Below are 21,304 nucleotides of genomic sequence, written 5' to 3'. Positions count from 1 at the left end.
AAGATGAAAAACGAGAAAAGTTGATGTCCAATTTTGAAATGACGTGGAGAGAGAAAGAGAGAGCGGGTGGGAGGGAGGGAGGAGGGGAAGTGGAGGGATATGATGGGAGGATTAAAGGCAGGGGAAGAAAGGAAGGAGGGGATAGCCTGGAGGGCATAAACAGGGAAGAAGAGAAAAGACAAAAGATGCCTGAAGAGGAACAGGAAAAACTGGCCAGAAGAATGTGAAGAAGAAAACTCGGAAAGAGGAGTGATTTTTTCTTACTTTACACCAATGACGAGAGAGAGAGAGAGAGAGAGAGAGAGAGAGAGAGAGAGAGAGAGAGAGAGAGAGAGAGAGAGAGAGAGAGAGAGAGAGAATCATGAAAGGAAGAAATCTTAAAAAAAAAATTACATATATATATATATATATATATATATATATATATATATATATATATATATATATATATATATATATATATATATATATATATATATATATATGCTTGCTGTTATCTCCCGTTTTCTGATTCTTTTTAGACTAAAGTAAAGATCAAAGTGAAAGCCAGGTTGAAACATGTGCATAGATGAAGATGATGAAGAAAGGGAACGACGAGGAGGAGGACAAAAAAAAAGAAGAAATGATGATACAGATACAGATAGATAGACAACAAAGACAACAACATTTTATAAAGTGAGAGAAAGTGAACGAAAGACAACGAAGACGACAAGAAGAGGAAAAAAAACGAAGAGGAAGAGAAGCTCAAAGAGGATTAGAATAGCCCTAACTGCACTAAAAAGGGGAATTGTCCTTACTCTACAGACAGAACCAACCTTGTTAAGCCTCGAACAAAGTTGTGGCAGCGGGTGGAGGGTGGGGGAAAGAAAAAAATAAACAAAAAAATAAATATATAAATAAATAAAATAAATAAATATATATATAAGTAAATAAATAAAAGTCAGATAAAGTAGGTTTCAAGCTTAAACACGGAGCATTTTGAAATTCCTATCTATACAAAGTTACGTGGACCTTTCCCTCTGTAACTTACATAAACTACTGGGAATTTCATAAGACGGACAGGTCTTCCCGTTTGAAATACTTTATTTTATAACTGATAAACTCCAACCAGTCCTGGAGAGGCCCCAAAACACTGTGCTGAAGAGGGCGAATATCCTCCTGGGAGCACTTGACGCATCCTACGTGCAAAACATCTCAGTGGAAATAATCCCCTTCCCCACACATCAACGCCACGCACAGCTAAACGCACCCTCTTCTCCACCAATAAAAATGCATCATAATACTGCCATGAGCTCCTCCTCACCAAACAGCGTCTCACAAAGCTGCCTTGATCTACGGACCGTCACCAATCACCACCATCACTTCACTTGACGTCAGCAACTTTAGTACCAATCAGTAATAGCCAGTGACGCCGAGACTCAGTCGAATACAAACCAGATTAACAGAGTGAGATTAAGTGACGGAAGGACCACTTGTGCCTTAGAGTAGGACTTCCCAAGAAGCCAAGGACACGGAGAGCAATCAGGATACGGATACACAGGTGACATCCCAGCTATTAGTGTTTACTTGATTCGGGAATTAAGCCATTTCACGGTGGGTAAGTGATATTACACGATAGGTTACGAATAAATCAGATTCTGAATTGACATGAAGGCAAAAAGTTGTAATATTATGCATATGAAGTGACCTTAACTGAAGTAGTACATGCAGTAAAGAGTATTTGACGCAGGGATGAGCAGAGAGCGGAGCCACACCGCGGGGCTCAGGAAACAGGGATGGCTGGTGAATTGTGGCGCATTTGCCGTGTCCTTTTAATAAACTGCAACTAAAAAAAGCAATATTTTCTGTAGCGTGCATTAAATGTGGCACTTATTGGTATCAAACACACACACACACACACACACACACACACACACACACACACATTTTTCCTCCTCGATGATGTAATGCTCTGGAGTGAAGGTAATAAAACACGACAGCGATGAAAACATTTCGTTAAATTAGAAAAAAAACACTATTTTCTTTTGATTTGGACCGTGTGTGTTTATGACAGCGTCTGCCTGCTTGTATCTGTTTGTCTGTCTGTCACTTTGTCTGTCATTGTCCATCTGTCTGTATGTCGGTCAGTTTCCCAGTCTGTTTGTTAGTGCCTGTTTGTTTGTTTGTCTGTCTGTCTGTCTGTCTGTCTGTCTGTCTCTGTCTGTCTGTCTGTCTGTCTGTCTGTCTGTCTGTCTGTCTGTCTGTCTGTCTGTGTATCTGTCGCTTGTCTGTTTGTTTATCTTTTTGTCAGTCTGTCTATCTGTTTGTTTTTCAGGATTAATATTTGTCAGTCAGTCTGTTTGTCAATGTATGTTTGTATGTCTTTGTTTGTCTGTGTCAGTCAGTCTGTGTCTGCTTGTCAGCCTGTCTTTTTTTGTTTCTCATTCTGTATGTATGTTTCTCAAGGTATGTTTGCTTTTAAGTCTGTCTGTTTGTTTGTTTGTCTGTGTCTGTTTGTTTGTCTGTGTCTGTCTGTTTGTCAGTCTGTCTGTTTATCAGTGTTTGTCAGTCTATTTGTTTGTTTGTCAGCCAGTCGGTCTGTCTGTCTGCCTATCTGTCAGTCAGTCAGTCTGTCTCTCTGTCTGTCTTCTCTAACTCGCTCCCCACACCTGCATTTCTTTGTACCTCTCTCCACGTGCCTGTATTTCTCTGTACATCGGTCCACACACCTGTATTTCTCTGTACATCGGTCCACACACCTGTATTTCTCTGTACCTCGGTCCACACACCTGCATTTCTCTGTACCTCGGTCCACACACCTGCATTTCTCTGTACCTCGCACCACACACCTGCATTTCTCTGTACCTCGGTCCACACATCTGCATTTCTCTGTACCTCGCACCACACACCTGCATTTCTCTGTACCTCGCACCACACACCTGCATTTCTCTGTACCTCGGTCCACACACCTGCATTTCTCTGTACCTCGGTCCACACACTTGGATTTCTGTGTACCTCTCTATTTTTTTTTTTTTTCCCCATTGGTTACCTCCCTTTTGACTTAAGTCTTTTCCCTCATCAATTAAGTACCTGTGTTTGGGTTCTTTTGTTTGTCATGTTTGTGCGTCTGACTGTTTACTGTCGTGTTTTTTTTTTTTTTTTGTTTCATCTCACCACTACCACTATTATTATCACACGCCTACAGCCACCACCATGATTACCACCACCACTATTATTACCATCACTATTATCACTACCACCTCTACTATTACCACCGTCACTGCCAGTCACAGCCACATTACCAAACTGCAACTGTAAGTCACTAGTTCCCTCTTCCTTTTTTTATTTATTTAATTAATTAATTTATTTATTTTGTTAGTCTCTTCTTTATTCAATTCCCCTCTTAATCACTTGACGTTTTTTTTTCTTTTCTTTTTTCTTCTTCCTCAATATATATAGATTCACTAACTTATTTTATTTGTATTTTGTATGATTTTTCGTTTCCCTGTCTTATTTTTGTAAGTTTATGAAGTTAAAAGTTCTCGTGTCCTAATTCTCCTGGTTTTCTTTTGCTCTCTCTCTCTCTCTCTCTCTCTCTCTCTCTCTCTCTCTCTCTCTCTCTCTCTCTCTCTCTCTCTCTCTCTCTCTCTCTCTCTCTCTTTTCTTATTTTTTCTTCTTATTCTTTCTTCCTCTATTTCTTCTATTTTCTTCTAATTTTCTCTTTTCCTTCTATTTCTTCATCTCTTGTTTTTTTTTTTCTTTTTCCTTCTTTTCTCTTCTTTTTCGTCTATCGATTCTTCCATGTCTTCTTATATTTCTTCTTCTCCTTTCAAGAGTAACTCAAAACCTCGCTCTTCCCCATATTAAATTGAATAAATGAATAAAAATCACAGTCTACTAACAAATACACATCCAAAAGGTAAAGTTCCACTATATAAAGTTTTACTATATTTTCTAAACCCAAACACATTCTTGCATATAATTTTTCAGCCACAATCGGGACCCTAATGAGATTTCAGCCCCGGAAGCCAACCCGCCTCATTCCCCTGTTTGTGGCCGAGTGAACACTAAAAGCTATGGAATTATTTGAGTTGAAAATGTTCCGTTTTCCCTTGAAGTTTAGGCCTTGTGTGTTCTGCAGCAATGAACGCGATCGCCGCTGTACGGAGGGAGTCGGTAGGGAGGGAGGACTGGTGAGACTACATTACCTTCCAGTCATTTACATGTTTATATTGATGGGAGTACTCTTTTTGATATGTGGTCCGTAATGACAAACACAAAAGGCTGCCTCGAGAACGATAATTAGGTTAAGTTTGGTTGCACTGTGTTGTGTTGTGTTAAGCTTTGATGGGAATATATTGATGTAAGTATATTTTTGACATGTTTTCCATCATGACAAGCTTACAAGGCTGTCTCGTGAACTATAATTAGGTTAGGTTAGGTTTTGATGGAAGTATAGTGACGAATGTGTGTATATATTTTTTTACATGTGTTTTGTCATGACAAACACACAAGGCTGCCTCGTGAACTATAAACAGTAAGTTAAGCCTTTCATGGTGGACGGTAATTATAAACCATGTTAGTCATTACGTTAAAAGATTAACTTTTTTCCAAAGCTGTCAGTGAAAATAAAAAATATGTACTCATAAATTAAGTAGATAACATTAAACAACAAAAATAATCAACCACTCACAAACTCATCATTTATTGATTTATATCTTTAGGAATAAAAAAAATGAAAAAAATGCGTATCTTGTTCTACAACAATCGAGAAAAGAAAAGTAAAACGTAAATAATGTAACAAGCACTAAACAAAACCAATAATTAACCATGAATTAATTGATTTGCTGGTGGCTCGCAGCTTAAACGGCACAGGAGATCCAAGGGCCAAACTAAAACTTGTAAAATATTCAATAAAGGCAACTGGAAGCTAGAAAACAAAATTATTCTTAAATTACATTTATAAAGGAATGCATAAACCTTAACATTTTTCTTCCAGTAATCTGCAACTGACACAACCTTTTTGTATATATATAACATACCTACCGTGCAGTAATGTCTATTCTGTCCACCTCTCTAGTGTAAGAGTTAACCAGTATTCTCATTCCTTCAACCATTTTTTCTGGTAAACTCTGGAACTCCTTTCCTGCTTCTGTATTTTTCTCTCTCCTACGACTTGAATTTATTCAAGAGGGATGTTTCAAGACCCTTATCGTCCAGCTTTGAATAATCCACCTGGGTGTTCTCTAAGGGGACTGGCAACTTAGTGTACCTTATTTTATTTGTTCTTATTTGTACTTCCTTTTTGTTGCCCTAGACCAGACCCACTCTTATGTGAAAAAAAAAGTTTCCTCAGTCAAGTGTCTCATGCTTCCTGTTCTCCCTGTGCCCACCAGACCAAGCTTAACATCGCCTTGGGGACCCGCATCATGGAAATAATCGGCTTGAGTCTCTCGCTGGCCTCCCTCTGCATCTCCCTCGCCATCTTCTTCTACTTCAGGTAAGACACACATCACTCTGCACTTGGTTCCTTTTCACCAGTGGAGGAAGCAACGTTCCCAAATCTGACTTTTTCACTCCATCCACTTCATATATTATTCTAGAGTGCATCTTTTTTTTTTTTTAATCTAGCTCATAGTTCCTTCTTTTTATTCCTTTTTGTTCATTGTCTTTTATCCTCCTCAATTTTTTTTCACTCGAATTCTCACGTTGTTTTAATGTATCTATTTTTTTCTGTCTATCCATCGTTCGTTCTTCTAATTCTTTCTCGTTTCTATTCACTATCCTCATTCATTTATGTATTCCTTCATAGTTGCCTTTGTATTCTTCCTACACCGTTCATTCTTCTAATTACTTTTGTCTCCCACAACGTTTATCCTTCGAAATTCCTTTCAGGTGCTTTTGTTTACCCAATTATCCTTAAGTAAACTTTACTGTCAAGGGTGGTTTGCCCTGAGAAGACAAGGCCAATGTAGTTTTATTTAATCGCCTGCTGGGAGAGGATTACATCACCAGCTCCAAGATAGACACACTCCATCCCGCCTCAAGGACATAAAATTGCAACTTGGCTCAGCAACTTTTACTTTGCATTACTGTTGATGAAAAAAAAAAAAAAAGTGCCAAAAAAACGGATTGAGAAACTTTTTTTTCTTTTCACACAACGATAAACCTAAGAATCGAGACATTTATACTAAGAGGAAACATTTTGAATTCGCTTAAGGATAAATAAAATGAGCGAAGTAATGTGAAAGCGAAGGCTGGCAACCAGAAAACGATATGCAGCCTCGGGTTATTCTTCACACCAGCTTTTCTGCTTCGAATGTTTCAAAATTCTGGAATAAAAACTATTTCTTTGCCTCCGCCTGCCACTCAGAAGCCGACGCGTGTAAGGAGGTAATTGCACATGGTTGGGTTTTCCTTCATCCGCCTCGGCTTGGACAATCGTGCCTGGACATGTTTGAGATGGAAACGTTAAGCAGGACCACACCTGTCTTCGATTGTGATGGGAACACTGGCTCAGAATTTCCTCGACTCAATGATAGTTTTTCCCTCATATTAATATTGTTGACGGTTTTGTCTACAATATTCCGTAGAAGAGAAACAGTTATTGACATACTGTTGAAAAGACACGTTAAGCCTTTATGCAATACCGTGAGTGGTTTTCTCTCAATGTCTAAGTTTATTCGCATCTTGCACATTGTTCGTAGCTTTCCTAAATGTAACCTGAGAGCCGAGGTACACTATAATGTCCTACGAGGTAATACGGTACAAATTCACTTACACGTAGTAAAAGGAAAACTCTTACGTGTTATCGTTTTTTTTTTAATATTCAGCAATGAGATTATGTGTATTACGAGACAACATGCAATGAGACATGAAGCATTTATTTTCCCACATTAGCATTCTTTTCTCTTATCCTCGCGTGATCTCCACCAGCAGTACAACACTGAAGCATTTTGTTCCTCTCAATTACCGGAACAAAAATAGGTGCAATTACTGATGAAATGGCGCGACAGTTTCTAATCCTATGAAATAACACGAGTAATTTTTCCGAGCTTCTATGCAAATTTAAGTCAGGAATTCACGCGTCATCCCACTAGACACCATCATTAGTATCTTTATGAAACGTTGCAGACTGTTACCGCTACTCTCGTGTCCTCAGCAAACCTTAATAATGATTTTCTCTAATATCAGTGTTTTTATTTATTTATTTTTTTTTTTACGAGCTCCATTTAACTTAGGGTCGAGATTTTACTGCCATGGGTGAATACACAGACAGACAGACAGACAGACAGACAGACAGATGCGACGAGAAAGAGACAGAGAGAATAAACGAAAGAGCAGTGCATTTAGTGTATATTACTTAGTCACATACTTAGATATACTTAAAATAAAAAAAAAAAAAAAAAAAATATATATATATATATATATATATATATATATATATATATATATATACGAGTATATATATATATATATATATATATATATATATATATATATATATATATATATATATATATATATATATATATATATATATATATATATATATATATATATATATATATATATATATATATATATATATATATATATATATCAGATAGCATTATGTTTTCTTCCTCCTCCTCCTCCTCTTCCTCTTCCTCCTCCTCCTCCTCCTCTTGAGAGAGAGCGAGAGAGAGACAAGCACAGACAGACAAACGAAGGCAGAGACAGACAAACCTGAATGAAGTGCACAGAAGAAAGAATGCAGAGAGAGAGAGAGAGAGAGAGAGAGAGAGAGAGAGAGAGAGAGAGAGAGAGAGAGAGAGAGAGAGAGAGAGAATCTGTGAAGGTAAGATAAGACTGAAAGAAAACTTGGGAGAGGAACAGCGCTGGACGTCAACAACTCGAGAAAGACGAAAGAGAAAAGGAAATGAAGAGGGGAAAAAAACATTGCGAGAAAAAAAAAAGAGCGGAAAAAGGATACGAAAATCAAGGGGAAAAACAGTGAAATGATAAGAGAATGACGTCCAGTAATTATGTAGGCTTGCAGAAAATGAAAAAGTGAGGGAGGTTAACGAGAGGGACAGCCACACACACACACACACACAGACACACACACACACACACACACACACACACACTTCCTAATAATGTTGTCTTCCCCAAAACTTAACTTCTTAATTAAATCATTTATCATTTTCCTCCTTGAATTTTCCGCCACTTTCCCTGGATATTTTGTGTTTTATGATAGTTTTTCTCGCTCTTACCGTCGCAGATGCCAGCGAATTTGAGCTTTCTGTCAGTATCATTTTCTTATTTTCCTTCGTCTGTCTTATCAATCCGAGCTTTCTTGTCAAATTATTTCACTTTTTTCTTCATCATTAGGCTTTATGAATTCAGCGTATTGTCTTTTAAAATATGTTACTTGTTTCTCCAGCATTTTTTTTTTTTTGATTGGTTCACTAACGTTATCGTTCCAAAATGTGTTTTTTTTTTCTTAAATACAATTTACTTTTTCTTTGTTCACTAGAACATATCTGTCTCCTCAAAATGTGTTACTCCATTCTCTTGTAGAGTTTTCTTTCTCCTTTATTAAATTCGGCATCACGGCGTTAAAACTGCCTTACTTCATTCTTGTGCAGCTTTCCTTTCATTGATTCAACACGAAAGGAGAAAGACTCCATTAAAACTATCTAAAGAACGACCTTCTCCTTTCACTGGTGCTTCATCTGAGCTCAAGTACTTTTCTCACCACGATTAGCTTTGACAGGATCCATAAACAGCTTAACCACGGCCTTTACCTTCCCACATACCAAACATGCTTCACCCTTGGCCTTCCTCATCCTCCTCCTCCTCCCTCCTCTCATCTTCCTCAACCATCGTCTCACTAAACATTTTCCTCCTCCTTACTCCTCCTCGTCTTCCCGTTCTCCTCTATCTCTACACAAATTAGTGTCTTCCTTCCCCTCCTTTTTCATCTCTATTGTTTTCTTCCTCCATCTTATCCCCTTGAATCATCCGACAATCAATTCTATCGCTGCCCTCTACTTACCAAAAACATATGATAAAACTCTTTTTGTCTAATCTCCTTTTATGGCGTCACTCTGTCAAGCTGAACGCCTTGACTGTTGCCCCTTGCAGTGGTCTTCCTCGGACTGTCTGCGTCTCTACTTTATTTTCCTCATTTACTTCCTTGACACTTCTCATTTCCTCCGCTCCCTCTCATTTTACAGAGTACTAAGTGGTCATATGTCTTGTCTTCTGGAGCGTTTTCCTTCTCTTTATTTTTTCTTAGTTCTTTTTTTTTTTTTTAGGATTGTACTCGTCTTGTTCACTTTCCACGCTTTCTTGTTCTCCCCAATCCTCCTTTTCCTCCCTCGTTTTCTTTCTTTTCTTTGTTTTTATTTTCCGTTTTATGTGGTTGCTCGCGTTTTGCTCTCCTAGTTCACTTTCCTCGCTCTCTTGTTCTTTCCCCCACAGTCTCCTTTTCTTTCCCTGTTTTCTTGATTTTTCTTTTTTTTTCCCTCCTTTTAGGTGTCTTCGCTTGCGTTGTAAGCTCATAGTTCACTTTCCAGGCTCCCTTGTTCTTCATTCCTACCTCTTCTTTTCCTCCCTGTTTCATATAAACTTTGAAGATAAATTGATTCACATGCATAACAAGGTCGCGGTAAAGTCTCTGTCTTAAACAAAACAACCATTCCAGTACTTAAGGTCTAGTAACTCTGCATTTTTTTTAAAGAATAAAATTTATGAAATTCTGTCCATAGATTGAGAAAATCAGTAATTTTTATTTATTTATTTATTTTTTTTTCCAAAGAGTAAAAAACTTCTGCGTGCAAGTCAAACAACTCAATGTTTATTTTCAAAGGGTAAAATTTGTGTCCACTGAAGCTGAGCAGCGGAGAAAGATAGTGCATATAAAATAAGTTCTATTTCTCTCTCTTTCATCAATTTTCAAGTTCGAGGACTAACGTAGCAGATTTTGGAAGAATGAAATCTACATTACGTTATTCCACTTGTCAGATGTAGATGGTAGAAACAAGGACGGCATGACATCAAACCCTTTCCTTACTACACACCTATTCGGGGCTATTCAGTGGGCCTTTTTTTTTTATTGGATTTTTGTTGCCCTTGGCCTGTGTCCCTCCTACATAAAAATAGAAAAAAAAACTTTCTCGGTCTCCTTTACAATTCATCTTCGCTGTTCTTCCTTCTGCACTCTAAGTAAAATTTTTATTCATTTCTGTGAAAAAGTGTACCGTAGAAGGAGGAATTACATGATAAAAATATCTTTTCCTACGACTAATCTTCCTCTTCTCCCTTCCTTTTTCCACCGCTTTTATCTTCATTCTATCAGCAAGCACACAACACATCGTTCCGCCGCGGGTAGGACAGCTTGTTTGTTCCACGGCCTTTCCCCGCCCTCTCCTTTCCTCCAAGTCCCTCCTCTCTTCCCTGTGTGGGCGGCGACGCTGTTTTCTCGGTAATGGAGGGAGTTATTATCTGGCTGGAGTCATAGCGGCTGGGGGAGGGGAGGGGTTAGTCAGGCGAGCCCTAAACCAGCGTGTTATCAGCCTCACCATTGTGCCAGCGCCCCTGCTCCTGAGACCCGCCATGCCCGGCCGCGTCCCGTCACAAGATTAAGATGCAGGTTTACTTTTTGTGTCGTGGTTTCCTCCGGTCTCCTCTGCGGCTTTTGTACTTATTGCCCACTGATTACGTGTTTCATTCTAATGTGTTAAGCATGTTCCAATGCATTAATACTCAGCGATACAGTGGTTTATGGACTGCTGTGATATTTTAAGGTTTGGAATTCTGCTTTTATCACGTGTAATCTCCTGGTGAGGTGTTACATATACTGCGAGTGTTCTTGTGATTTATATCAGAGTTAATAATTCCACGTTTCCTTCAAACCGATGGGTAATTAGCAAGTGTTTTACTTGATAACTGAAAAATCTTCACTTTCGTTCATCTTTCACTTTCGTTCGTCCAATGTTTGAATCTCACCGCAGAGGAATCTAATAAGTAATCCCACTATGATTTCTGCTCTGATTTTATAATACAGGGGGAAAGTTTTACTTCCCCTCCTGGGAGCCAATTAGCAGATCTTTTAGTGACTTCAGGAAAACTCTTACGTAAATACGGTTTCCGAGCATCGCTAGTGAGCAATGGGTTATAACAAACCAAACAAGAACTCAGTGGCTGGAATTACGGATCCAAGCTGAGGCCGCTTCTGTCCTCGTCTGTCCTTGTAAGTTGTCTGAGGGGGAAAAATTGGCCCGAGGCTTTCCCCTGTCAGCCGCAGCCCGGGGAAGAGAGAAAAGACTCGGAAAGGAGAAGACCGCAACGAGGGTCATGCGAGGGACTGAGGGCACTTGTTTTTGCGAGGGAGAAGGAGCGTGGGAGGGAAGGAGGGAGGGAGGGAAGAGTGACCAAAGAGAAGGAAGGTCAAGGGAGAAGATAAGACCAATTCTCTGAGGTAATTCCGTCAGTGAAAGCCCTCGCTTGTGTACCCCTTTTCCGCACGCACGCACGCACGCACGCACACACACATCTGTTTAATCTTATCTTAAAAGAAGTTTCAGTGCCTAACTTCAACTCTTTTACAACTTTTACACTCTCTCTCTCTCTCTCTCTCTCTCTCTCTCTCTCTCTCTCTCTCTCTCTCTCTCTCTCTCTCTCTCTCTCTCTCCCCCAACACTCGTCTCCACTCGGTCCCTTCCTTCCAAAAACTCATTCTCCTCTATTCCCTCTCTTTTCCTTCCCTCTTTCCAACGCGTCTCTCCCAAGTCTCGAGACAAGTCAAAAGAACCAACCAGCCATTTAGTTCAGTTCCTTTCCTTCCCATTTTCTTCTCACCCAAGTAAGCCTATCCACTCCCATCTTTAGCCTCCTCCATTTCTTATTCTTTTCCTCCTCTTTTCACTTTCGACACTCTCCAATAGATACTTTCTTTTCTAACTCTACTGTCTTCCAATTCTATCTTTCTTCTCGTATCGTTTCTTTTCATTTCGTGGGTTTTTCTTCAGTTTCTATAACATGTGTGAGTCTTATTTCTTTTTGTCTCTCTTCCGCTTCTTAAATTTCCTTACAAACTTGTAGGAAAAAACGCAGACTAAGGTTATATGTATCGGTAAGGAAAAAGTAACAATATTAGATAGAAGTAAAAAATATAGATACAAATTGGAGGTGAAAAGGTGTAAAATATCTCTGAGGGTGTGACAGTGACCCTCTCTCTCTCTCTCTCTCTCTCTCTCTCTCTCTCTCTCTCTCTCTCTCTCTCTCTCTCTCTCTCTCTCTCTCTCTCTCTCTCTCTCTCTCTCTCCCCACATCACACCACACATCACCACCACACACACCTCATTCATCAACGGGTACATTAAATAAAACACAAAAAATTGCAGGACTGATTCATTACTTCAGTAGGAAAGAAACATCATGTCAGATTAACTCCTACAGAAATGAAGGGCTCGGTCACTTCTTCACCTGTTTACTTTTCCTACGGGGGCAATTCACGTACCTGTCCTTGAGTGTGTTTAGTATTAGCCTTATTCAGTGCTATGGTCTTTATTACATTGCGAGCACTAAAAAAACGTTTCCTTGGTTACAGAAAGGGAAGAAAAGAGAGTAAACGGTTAATTCTGTCTTTTTACAAAGCCGCATAAGTATTCAAGGGACTCCAACATGTAAGTTTTTAAAAAGTCTTAGGTGGACAAAGGAATATATTTCTCAAGTATTGGAGCGATTAATTAAAGTAGTTTATATACATTTGTACTTTTACTTACTATTATTGTATATTCTTAGCATTGTACTTTCCTCATTTCTTTCTTTCGTTTCGTTCTGTTTTCATTTATTTTCATTTACTATCACCTCTCTCCGACTTAGCAAAATGTAATAACAAGAAGAGAAATAGTAACACTAGTCTTTCCTATCTCTCTCTCTCTCTCTCTCTCTCGCTCTCTCGCTCTCTCGCTCCCTCGCTCACTCACTCACTCACTCACTCACTCACTCACTCACTCTCTCTCTCTCTCTCTCTCTCTCTCTCTCTCTCTCTCTCTCTCTCTCTCTCTCTCTCTCTCTCTCTCTCTCTCTCTCTCTCTCTCTCTCTCTCAAAGAATCCAGTCATGCATCATCTCGGTCACATGTTATTCTCTCTCTCTCTCTCTCTCTCTCTCTCTCTCTCTCTCTCTCTCTCTCTCTCTCTCTCTCTCTCTCTCTGCCACCGCCTTTAAAAATCGATGACCTACATGAGCTACACTTCACATTCAGGATAAAACTTTGGTGATAAATTATTCATATCAGAATCAAACCTACTTATTGTCAGATTTTCACAAGTCTAAAGAAAGGAGGGTGATGGCCATGGCTTACAAGCAACTGTTTCTCTCTCTCTCTCTCTCTCTCTCTCTCTCTCTCTCTCTCTCTCTCTCTCTCTCTCTCTCTCTCTCTCTCTCTCTCTCTCTCAAATGCAAATTCCTCGTATTTTTCACTTTTATTTATTTATTTTATTTATTTTTTTTTCCGAGGGAGATGTGACATGGATTCCGCATTTGGATATTCTTTTTCACTCTTACCCAATGTATATTTTTTCTTCGTCACAATACTGAGGAAAGGGAAGGAGTATTCTAAGTGACTTTTTCCACATCTACACCCTACACATTATACGCACGCCTGGTCAGTACGATTAAATTTATCAGTCAATATTTGTTCATCTACAGACCATCCAATCCCCGCTTATTGACTCGTTTATTAATTCACCTCTCCTCTCCACGCTGTTCATCTCCATACCTCCTCTCCCTTGCCTCTCACTGCTCGTAAAGGACAGGAAGTACAAGGGGTGTCTTCATCTTTGCCTTCCTGTGCGTGACGATGCTAAGAGGCTGCTATACGTGCTGTTGCCCCTCATGCTATTACTAATGCTAATATCACTACGACTACTACTATTACTACTACTATTACTACTACTACTATTAATTCTACTACTACTATTACTACTATTATTACTACTACTATTACTATCATTACTACTACTATTACTACTACTACTACTACTACTGCCATTACTACTTCTACTACTACCATTACTACTACTACTACTACTGCTACTGCCATTACTACTTCTAACTACTGCTATTACTTCTACTACTGCCATTACTACTTCTACTACTACTATTAATACTTCTACTGCTACTACTACTACTATCATCATTACTACTACTATTACTACTACTACTACTACTACTACTATTACTACTACTATCATTACTACTACTACTACTACTACTACTACTACTACTATTACTACTACTATCATTACTACTACTAGTACTACTACTACTACTACTACTACTGCTACTACTATTATTACTACTACTATTACTATTATTATTACTACTACTATTATTACCACTACCACTACTACTACTACTACCACTACTAATACTACTACTACTACTACTACTACTACTTCTATTACTTTTTTTTTTTTTTTTTTTTTTTTTTACTACTACTTAATAATACCTCCACCCCATGTTTATTGATGTGTCAAATTAGGGGCTCCATTACTTGGAGGTCATTAGCCCCAGCTCCCGCTAATGACTGTGGCATCCAACCATATCTAATACTCTATAATATACACATTAGTTGTTAACTATAAATTCATTCTACCTCTACTCTATCTACTCTTATACCACTCTCCACCACTGTAGCCTCGCAGTCGAGGCCTCCTAAGTCTGCAGGTATGGGAGTGGAATGCTACTTCTATTACTACTACTACTATTATTATTACCACTACTACTACTATTATTATTACCACTACTACTCCTACTACTTCTATTACTACTACTACTACTACTACTACTACTACTACTATTACTACTACTACTACCACTACAACTACTATTATTCTTAATATTACCACTACTACTACTATTATTATTACCACCATTACTACTACTACTATTATTACCACTACTACTACTATTACCACCACCACTACTACTACTATTACCACCACCACTACTTCTACTACTACTACTTACCACCACCACTACTACTACTACTACTAATACTAATACTACCACTACTATTATTATTATTACTACTACTACTACTACCACTACTGCTACTATTATTCTTATTATTACCACTACTACTATTATTACCACTACTACTACTACTGTTGCCACTACTACTACTGCTACTACTATTATTACCACTACTACTATTATTATTACCACTACTTATACTACTATTATTATTATTATTACTTCTACTACTATTATTATTACCACTACTACTACTACTATTATTATTACCACTACTACTACTAGTATTACCCCTCCTAGTACTACTATTGTTATTACCACTACTACTACTAGTATTATTATTACCACTACTTCTACTACTATTATTATTATTATTACCACCACTATTACTACTATTATTATTACCACTACTACTAATACTACAACTAATACTACAACTACTACTACTACTACTACTACTACTACTACTAATAATAATAATAATAATAATAATGATAATACCGGTAATAATAGTAAAAATAATAATAATAATAATGATAATATTTTATTATCACCACTACTACTATAACTGCACCTACTACTCCTATCACCGACATCACCAGCACCGCCACCACCACCACCGCCACCATCACCACCGCCATAACGATCGCCTGATAGAGTTCGGCTGGCCTAGGCCTTGTCATCTATCTCCCCGGCACACAAGAGACGCGTTCAACACATGGGACTCATTAATTATGACACAAAACCCCTAAGGGAGGGCGGCTCTCGACACACTTACAGGCCCCGCTCCTCATCAATATCTTACGTAAACAACCCACAGATTCGGAGTATGAAGTCTGACTAATGTTTAGTAAAAAACTTCCACTCATTCGTCTTCCCACCAATAAAAAGGCATATCCATCATACAGGATCCTGTTAATTATCTTTTTTTATACATTAGCAAAAAATTATGGCAAGGTAAACGGTTTTAATGGCTGTAGTAAATTCTCTGGACTGATTGATGGATTAATTGACTGATTCAAGGTAACGCAGCAACGTGGTGCTTTGCCGCTGTAAATAAAAAAAAAAATAGAATAGAAAATCGTAATAAATACTGATGTAATTGCTTGAAAAATATAAGCATAATAAAATAAAGAATGTAAGAGAAATATCTGTCATTTCAATGAGATATAACAAAGCAGGAACACACTAAGCTGTATGATAATTCCTGTATACATGAAGGTACTTACATGAAGCACACCAGCAACTCTACAGGAATAAAGAGGAAATGTGGCGAGCATATTCAAACAGGCCCCGCAGATTTGCCGAAATGTGGCAGATTATTTCCGGAGACTTGCACAGATGTGACAGACATTCACCAGAGATTAATGGCATGGCACGGAAGAGATGTGGCAGCCATGTACATATCGAGATCCGCCATAAAATAGGGAAATATTTCTTGGACAAATGCCAGGCTCTACCCAAAAGAGTTATTGAAATCCGTTGATAACTTTTTGATACATCTTCCTACCACCATTACACACGAGCAGATGGACGAATAAACTTTTGAATACGTTCACTATAAACGAAGTCTATTACAAATTCGACGAACAAAACTACAGTATGATGTGTTTGGTAATTATGAGACTTGGTAATGATACTTGATTAATATCTGAAGAACGTGCCTACAATGTGAGCCAATGAACCTAATATCAAGACAGGAAGGGCTCGTCATCTAATTGTGTGTGTGTGTGTGTGTGTGTGTGTGTGTGTGTGTGTGTGTGTGTGTGTGTGTGTGTCTATGTGTGTGTGTGTCTGTGTGTGTGTGTGTGTGTCTGTGTGTGTGTGTGATCTTAAACTGTGCAAAATTCACACACACACACACACACACACACACACACACACACACACACACACACACACACACACACACACACACACACACACACACACACACACACACAGAGAGAGAGAGAGAGAGAGAGAGAGAGAGAGAGAGAGAGAGAGAGAGAGAGAGAGAGAGGAGAGAGAGAGGAGAGAGAGAGAGAGAGAGAGCGAACAGTAAATGAATTATGTATAACTAACAACAATATTACGGGAACCCTAGAGAGACGCAAATGTAGTAAGGCAACAAGGAGGAGAGGAGAGGAGAGGAAAGGAGAGGGATGAATGATGCTAAATACAACAAAGTACACTAACAATTCTCAACCACTACAGACGGTATTATATGTAAATTGAGTCCTTCAATAGAAAACAATACGAGACTTTCGCTTTGACGCAATACATAAATAAAGCACATTAACTCTCCATGACACAGCACGTAATATTTTTGTGGGTATCGCCCTGAAAAGAAAACGTATAAAATAAGAATGTGGACGCTGTCTCCTGCATATATTAAAAGAATAAATTATTCAAACGAGGCCACCAGAATTTTATAGAACAATAAAAAAAGGTCAGAATAAGTTACGCAGTATTACTAAATCAGTACTGACGGCAGCCTGTCACGTTTTTCTTCATTACTTATCTGTCACCTGTCAAGGACAACCCTGATGTGCTTTGGCGATGACGGGAGGCAGGTCACAAAAGCTAATGAGATGACGATGACGATGAAAGAGAGAATACACACCAAAGCAGATTAATGATTTTATAAGTGTATGAGTACGTGATTGAATGTAGGAATTGTCATCACAGTAGGAAGGGAGAAGGGACGGGAGTACAGTGTGAGGACGGGACGGGAATGAAGGAGGAGAGGGAATAAATGAAGGAGGGAAAGAAACAGGAGGAAAGGAGACAGGAGTGAAGGGGGAAAGGGGACAAGTGAAGGAGAGAAAGGAACAGGAGGAAAGGAGACAGGAGTGAAGGAAAGAAAGGAACAGGAGGAAAGGAGACAGGAGTGAAGGAAGAAGAGACATGTATAAAGGAGGAAAGTGAACAGAAATAAAAAGGAAAGTGGACATGAATGGAGGAAAGGAAAGGAAGCAACAGAAAATGGAACAAGTGAAGGAAGAAAAGAAGTAGTAAAGGATAAAAGGGAAACAGAAGCAAAAGAAGTAAGAGGAGAGGAAAAGAGAAGGAAGGGAGGCGGAAGTAAAAGAAGAAGAAAAGGGACAAAAGTAAAAGAGGAAAGAGGACATGAATGAAGGAAAAGAAACGAATAACAGAGAAAATGGAACAAGAGAATCAGGAAGGGAGAAAGAAGTAAAGGATAAGAAAAATAACAAAATTAAATTAATAAACAGGGCAGAAATATGGAAGAAAGAGGACAGGAGCAAAGGGGATACAAGACATGAATAAGGGAGAAAAGGGGACTGGAATAAAGAGGGAAAGAGAACAGGAGTGAAGAGGAAAAAAAATGTACCTCATCTGTGAGTTAATCTTTCTGTGTGTGTGTGTGTGTGTGTGTGTGTGTGTGTGTGTGTGTGTGTGTGTGTGTGTGTGTGTGTGTGTGTGTGTGTGTGTGTGTGTGTGTGTGTGTGTGTGTGTGTGTGTGTGTGTGTGTGTGTGTGTGTGTGTGTGTGTAAAAATAAATGAAGCAAAGAAAAAAGAAAAGAAATGTTCATTAAACGTAACATTCGCGAGCAGTATTCCTCTTCTTTTTCTCTTCCATTTATTAATAAGCGAAAGAATTAATATTAGACTCCAAGTACAATGTTCTCCATGTTTCCTGTCTTTTTCTTTCCTTTTTCTTCATCATCAGTCAAACATCTTTTTATTTTTATTTCACTGTTTGCCAAGTCTGTTTCCTAGCTCAGGATTTTCTCGTATCACTATTTTTAAAACACACACACACACTCTCACTCTCTCACTCTCTCTCTCTCTCTCTCTCTCTCTCTCTCTCTCTCTCTCTCTCTCTCTACAAGGTTAGGCCGTGAGATCAATAGCGGTAGGAAGGTATGTGTTATTATCCTCCCTCTCTCTCTCTCTCTCTCTCTCTCTCTCTCTCTCTCTCTCTCTCTCTCTCTCTCATCCACGCATTCCCGTCAATGTGCACAAACTTGCCCCTAACATTGCGCTGCTAATTATCAAACTCGGTAACTGACTTATTTTGCGTTCATATTTCACCCGTTATTGGTCCGTTGTGTCCCTCTCGACTTCCTTTGTTTAGCACTTTTTTTCCCTCAGTTACACGTAATTATTTATTAAGTCATTGCTTTTGTTTTTGCTCTGTGTCTACTTATCATATTTTGTGTACGTCTCAATAGTGATTCATATTTTCTTTATTACATTTATCTATTTGTTTTATTTATTTATTTTTTATTTTATTATCATTTTTTTTTTTTTTGCGTAATGATGAAGAGCCTTAAACTGCAAACAATTCATTTTCATCTTATATTATTACATTAACCCCCCTCCCCCCCAAAAAAAAAACACTTTTTACTTTATTTTCACTTATTGTAAGGATAAGATCACAAAACTAAATATCTATAAAAAAAAAATTCAAGCCACCAATAACCCCTTCACTTGTTATCATAATGGAAGATAACAAGGGAGGCATCACTACGTAAAACTACAATGAATTCCAAACACAAGGGGAGATCCCAGTGAGCACCCTAAAACTCACCAAAAACTTCACTGCCTCTCTCGAAACGGGAAATCTTCGGAGTGCACTGTACTTGCAAATACAACAGGGTCTCTTCCACGTATCTCCCCTGCTCTCGTCAAAATTTTCCTTTAAACGAGAATTTCCGCCTCACTGCCTCTGCGTGTAAGGGATAAGGAAACACGCTCATTAGTGGGAGTAATGGCATGTTGATAGGCGGAGGGGAAGTGAGCCGCGAGAGGGGAGGAGGAGTAGGAACGAGGGAAGGAATAAGGAAGTAAAGAAGATGATGCAGGGTAAGGGAGGAAGGAAGAAGAATATGGATGGATGAGAGTCGAGAATAAATGCAAGGAAAATAGCACTAAATGAAAAGAAATTTAAAGACATGTCTTGAAAAACAGGAAAAAGAAAATGAGAAGGAAAGAGAAGAGAAGAGAAGAGAAGAGAAGGAGGAGGAGGAGAAGAAAATAAAAAAAGAAGAGAAAAGAAAAAAGAAAAGAAAAAAGAAAGAGGAGAGGAGAGGAGAGGAGAGAAGAGGAGAGGAGAGAGAAGAGAGAAGAGAGAAGGGAAGAGAAGAGAAGAGAAGAGAAGAGGAGGAGAGAAGAGGAGAGGAGAAGAGAGGAGAAGAGAGGAGAAGAGATGAGAGGAGAGAAGGGAAGAGAAGGGAAAGGAAGGGAAGGAAAGGGAAAAAGGGAAAGGGAAAAGAGAAAAAGGAGAGGAGAGGAAAAAGAGAGAATAGAATATATTAATAGAAGAAAATAAACACAAAGGGGCAAAAGATGAACCTCCCGAGCTGTAACAAGGATTTGCTCTGCACCACAGCTGAATTACGTTCACCACTAAGGCCCGTATTCTGAAACGCTGTGCTCTCCCACCACTTCTATTTTCAAAAGTCACAGATGATTAGGCGGGTTCTCAAGACGATTTCTCCTGTAAATTTTGTATAAATCTTGTTAACTTGTCACTAGAAACCATAAAAGAAAAAAAACTCTTAAAAACTTCAAATAGAGCCTTTTTGAATGTTGTGGTGGTACAACAGTGGTGCTTCAAAATATGGGTCCTAAATTAGATGGCGGCTTCTCACTACTCACCTTTACGCCAAACAAGAAGGAAAGACAGGAAAACGTAACACAAAACAGGAAGAGCAAGATGCGGAAAATTACCGGGGAAAGACCTCCTATTAGCGAGAAAGATTAAACTAGACTCTTAAATATTTGTGCGTTTTTTACAGATGGGAGAAGCAGTAACTACTACCGTGTATTTACTGGCCAGCGTCTTTCAATACATTATGGAGAACAGCTGCCGAGGAAAGGAGTGACGCACTTTTCAGTACTTCCAATTTCATCAGAAAGCTGTTTTATGTAGGAGGGGCACTGGCCAAAGGCAACAAAAACGTTCGAGGAAAAAGGGAAAATCAATGAAAAGAAAGTCCAAAAAGAAAAAAAGAAAGGTCAAAAAGAATTCAAAAGGGAATATCAAAAAATGGGTCTGGAAGGTCTGGAAACCTTTTAAAAAGAGTTTGTCATAAAAAGGAAATACTGAAACGAGGCAGAGAGTTTCAGTTTAGCAGAAAAGGGAATGAATGATTGCGAATGTTGGGTTAACTCTTACATTAGAGAGGTGGACAGAACAGGAGCGACAGAAAACCAGAAAGAGTCTTGTACAGCGAGGCCGAAGGAGGATGGGAGCCATGCAGTTAGCAAGATCAGAGGAGCAGTTAGTGTGAAAATAGCGGTAGAAGATAGCAAGAGACGCAACACTGCGGCGATG

At 38.8% G+C, this 21,304-nt stretch overlaps 1 protein-coding gene across 1 annotated transcript in view; it reads left to right on the top strand.

Moving 5' to 3' along the window:
• The window catches only part of LOC135115006 (PDF receptor-like), a 204,804-nt gene that overhangs the window by 120,068 nt on the left and 63,432 nt on the right, over positions 1-21,304 (top strand). Inside the window, 1 exon segment of the mRNA XM_064031418.1 lies at positions 5,377-5,480. Within this exon segment, the coding sequence (XP_063887488.1) occupies positions 5,377-5,480 (104 nt within the window).

The sequence above is a fragment of the Scylla paramamosain genome, chromosome 28 (genome assembly GCF_035594125.1).
Source record: "Scylla paramamosain isolate STU-SP2022 chromosome 28, ASM3559412v1, whole genome shotgun sequence".
Lineage (NCBI taxonomy): Eukaryota > Metazoa > Arthropoda > Malacostraca > Decapoda > Portunidae > Scylla > Scylla paramamosain.
The sequence above is the reverse complement of the archived record's forward strand: the minus strand, read 5'-3'. Positions and strand labels throughout refer to the sequence as shown.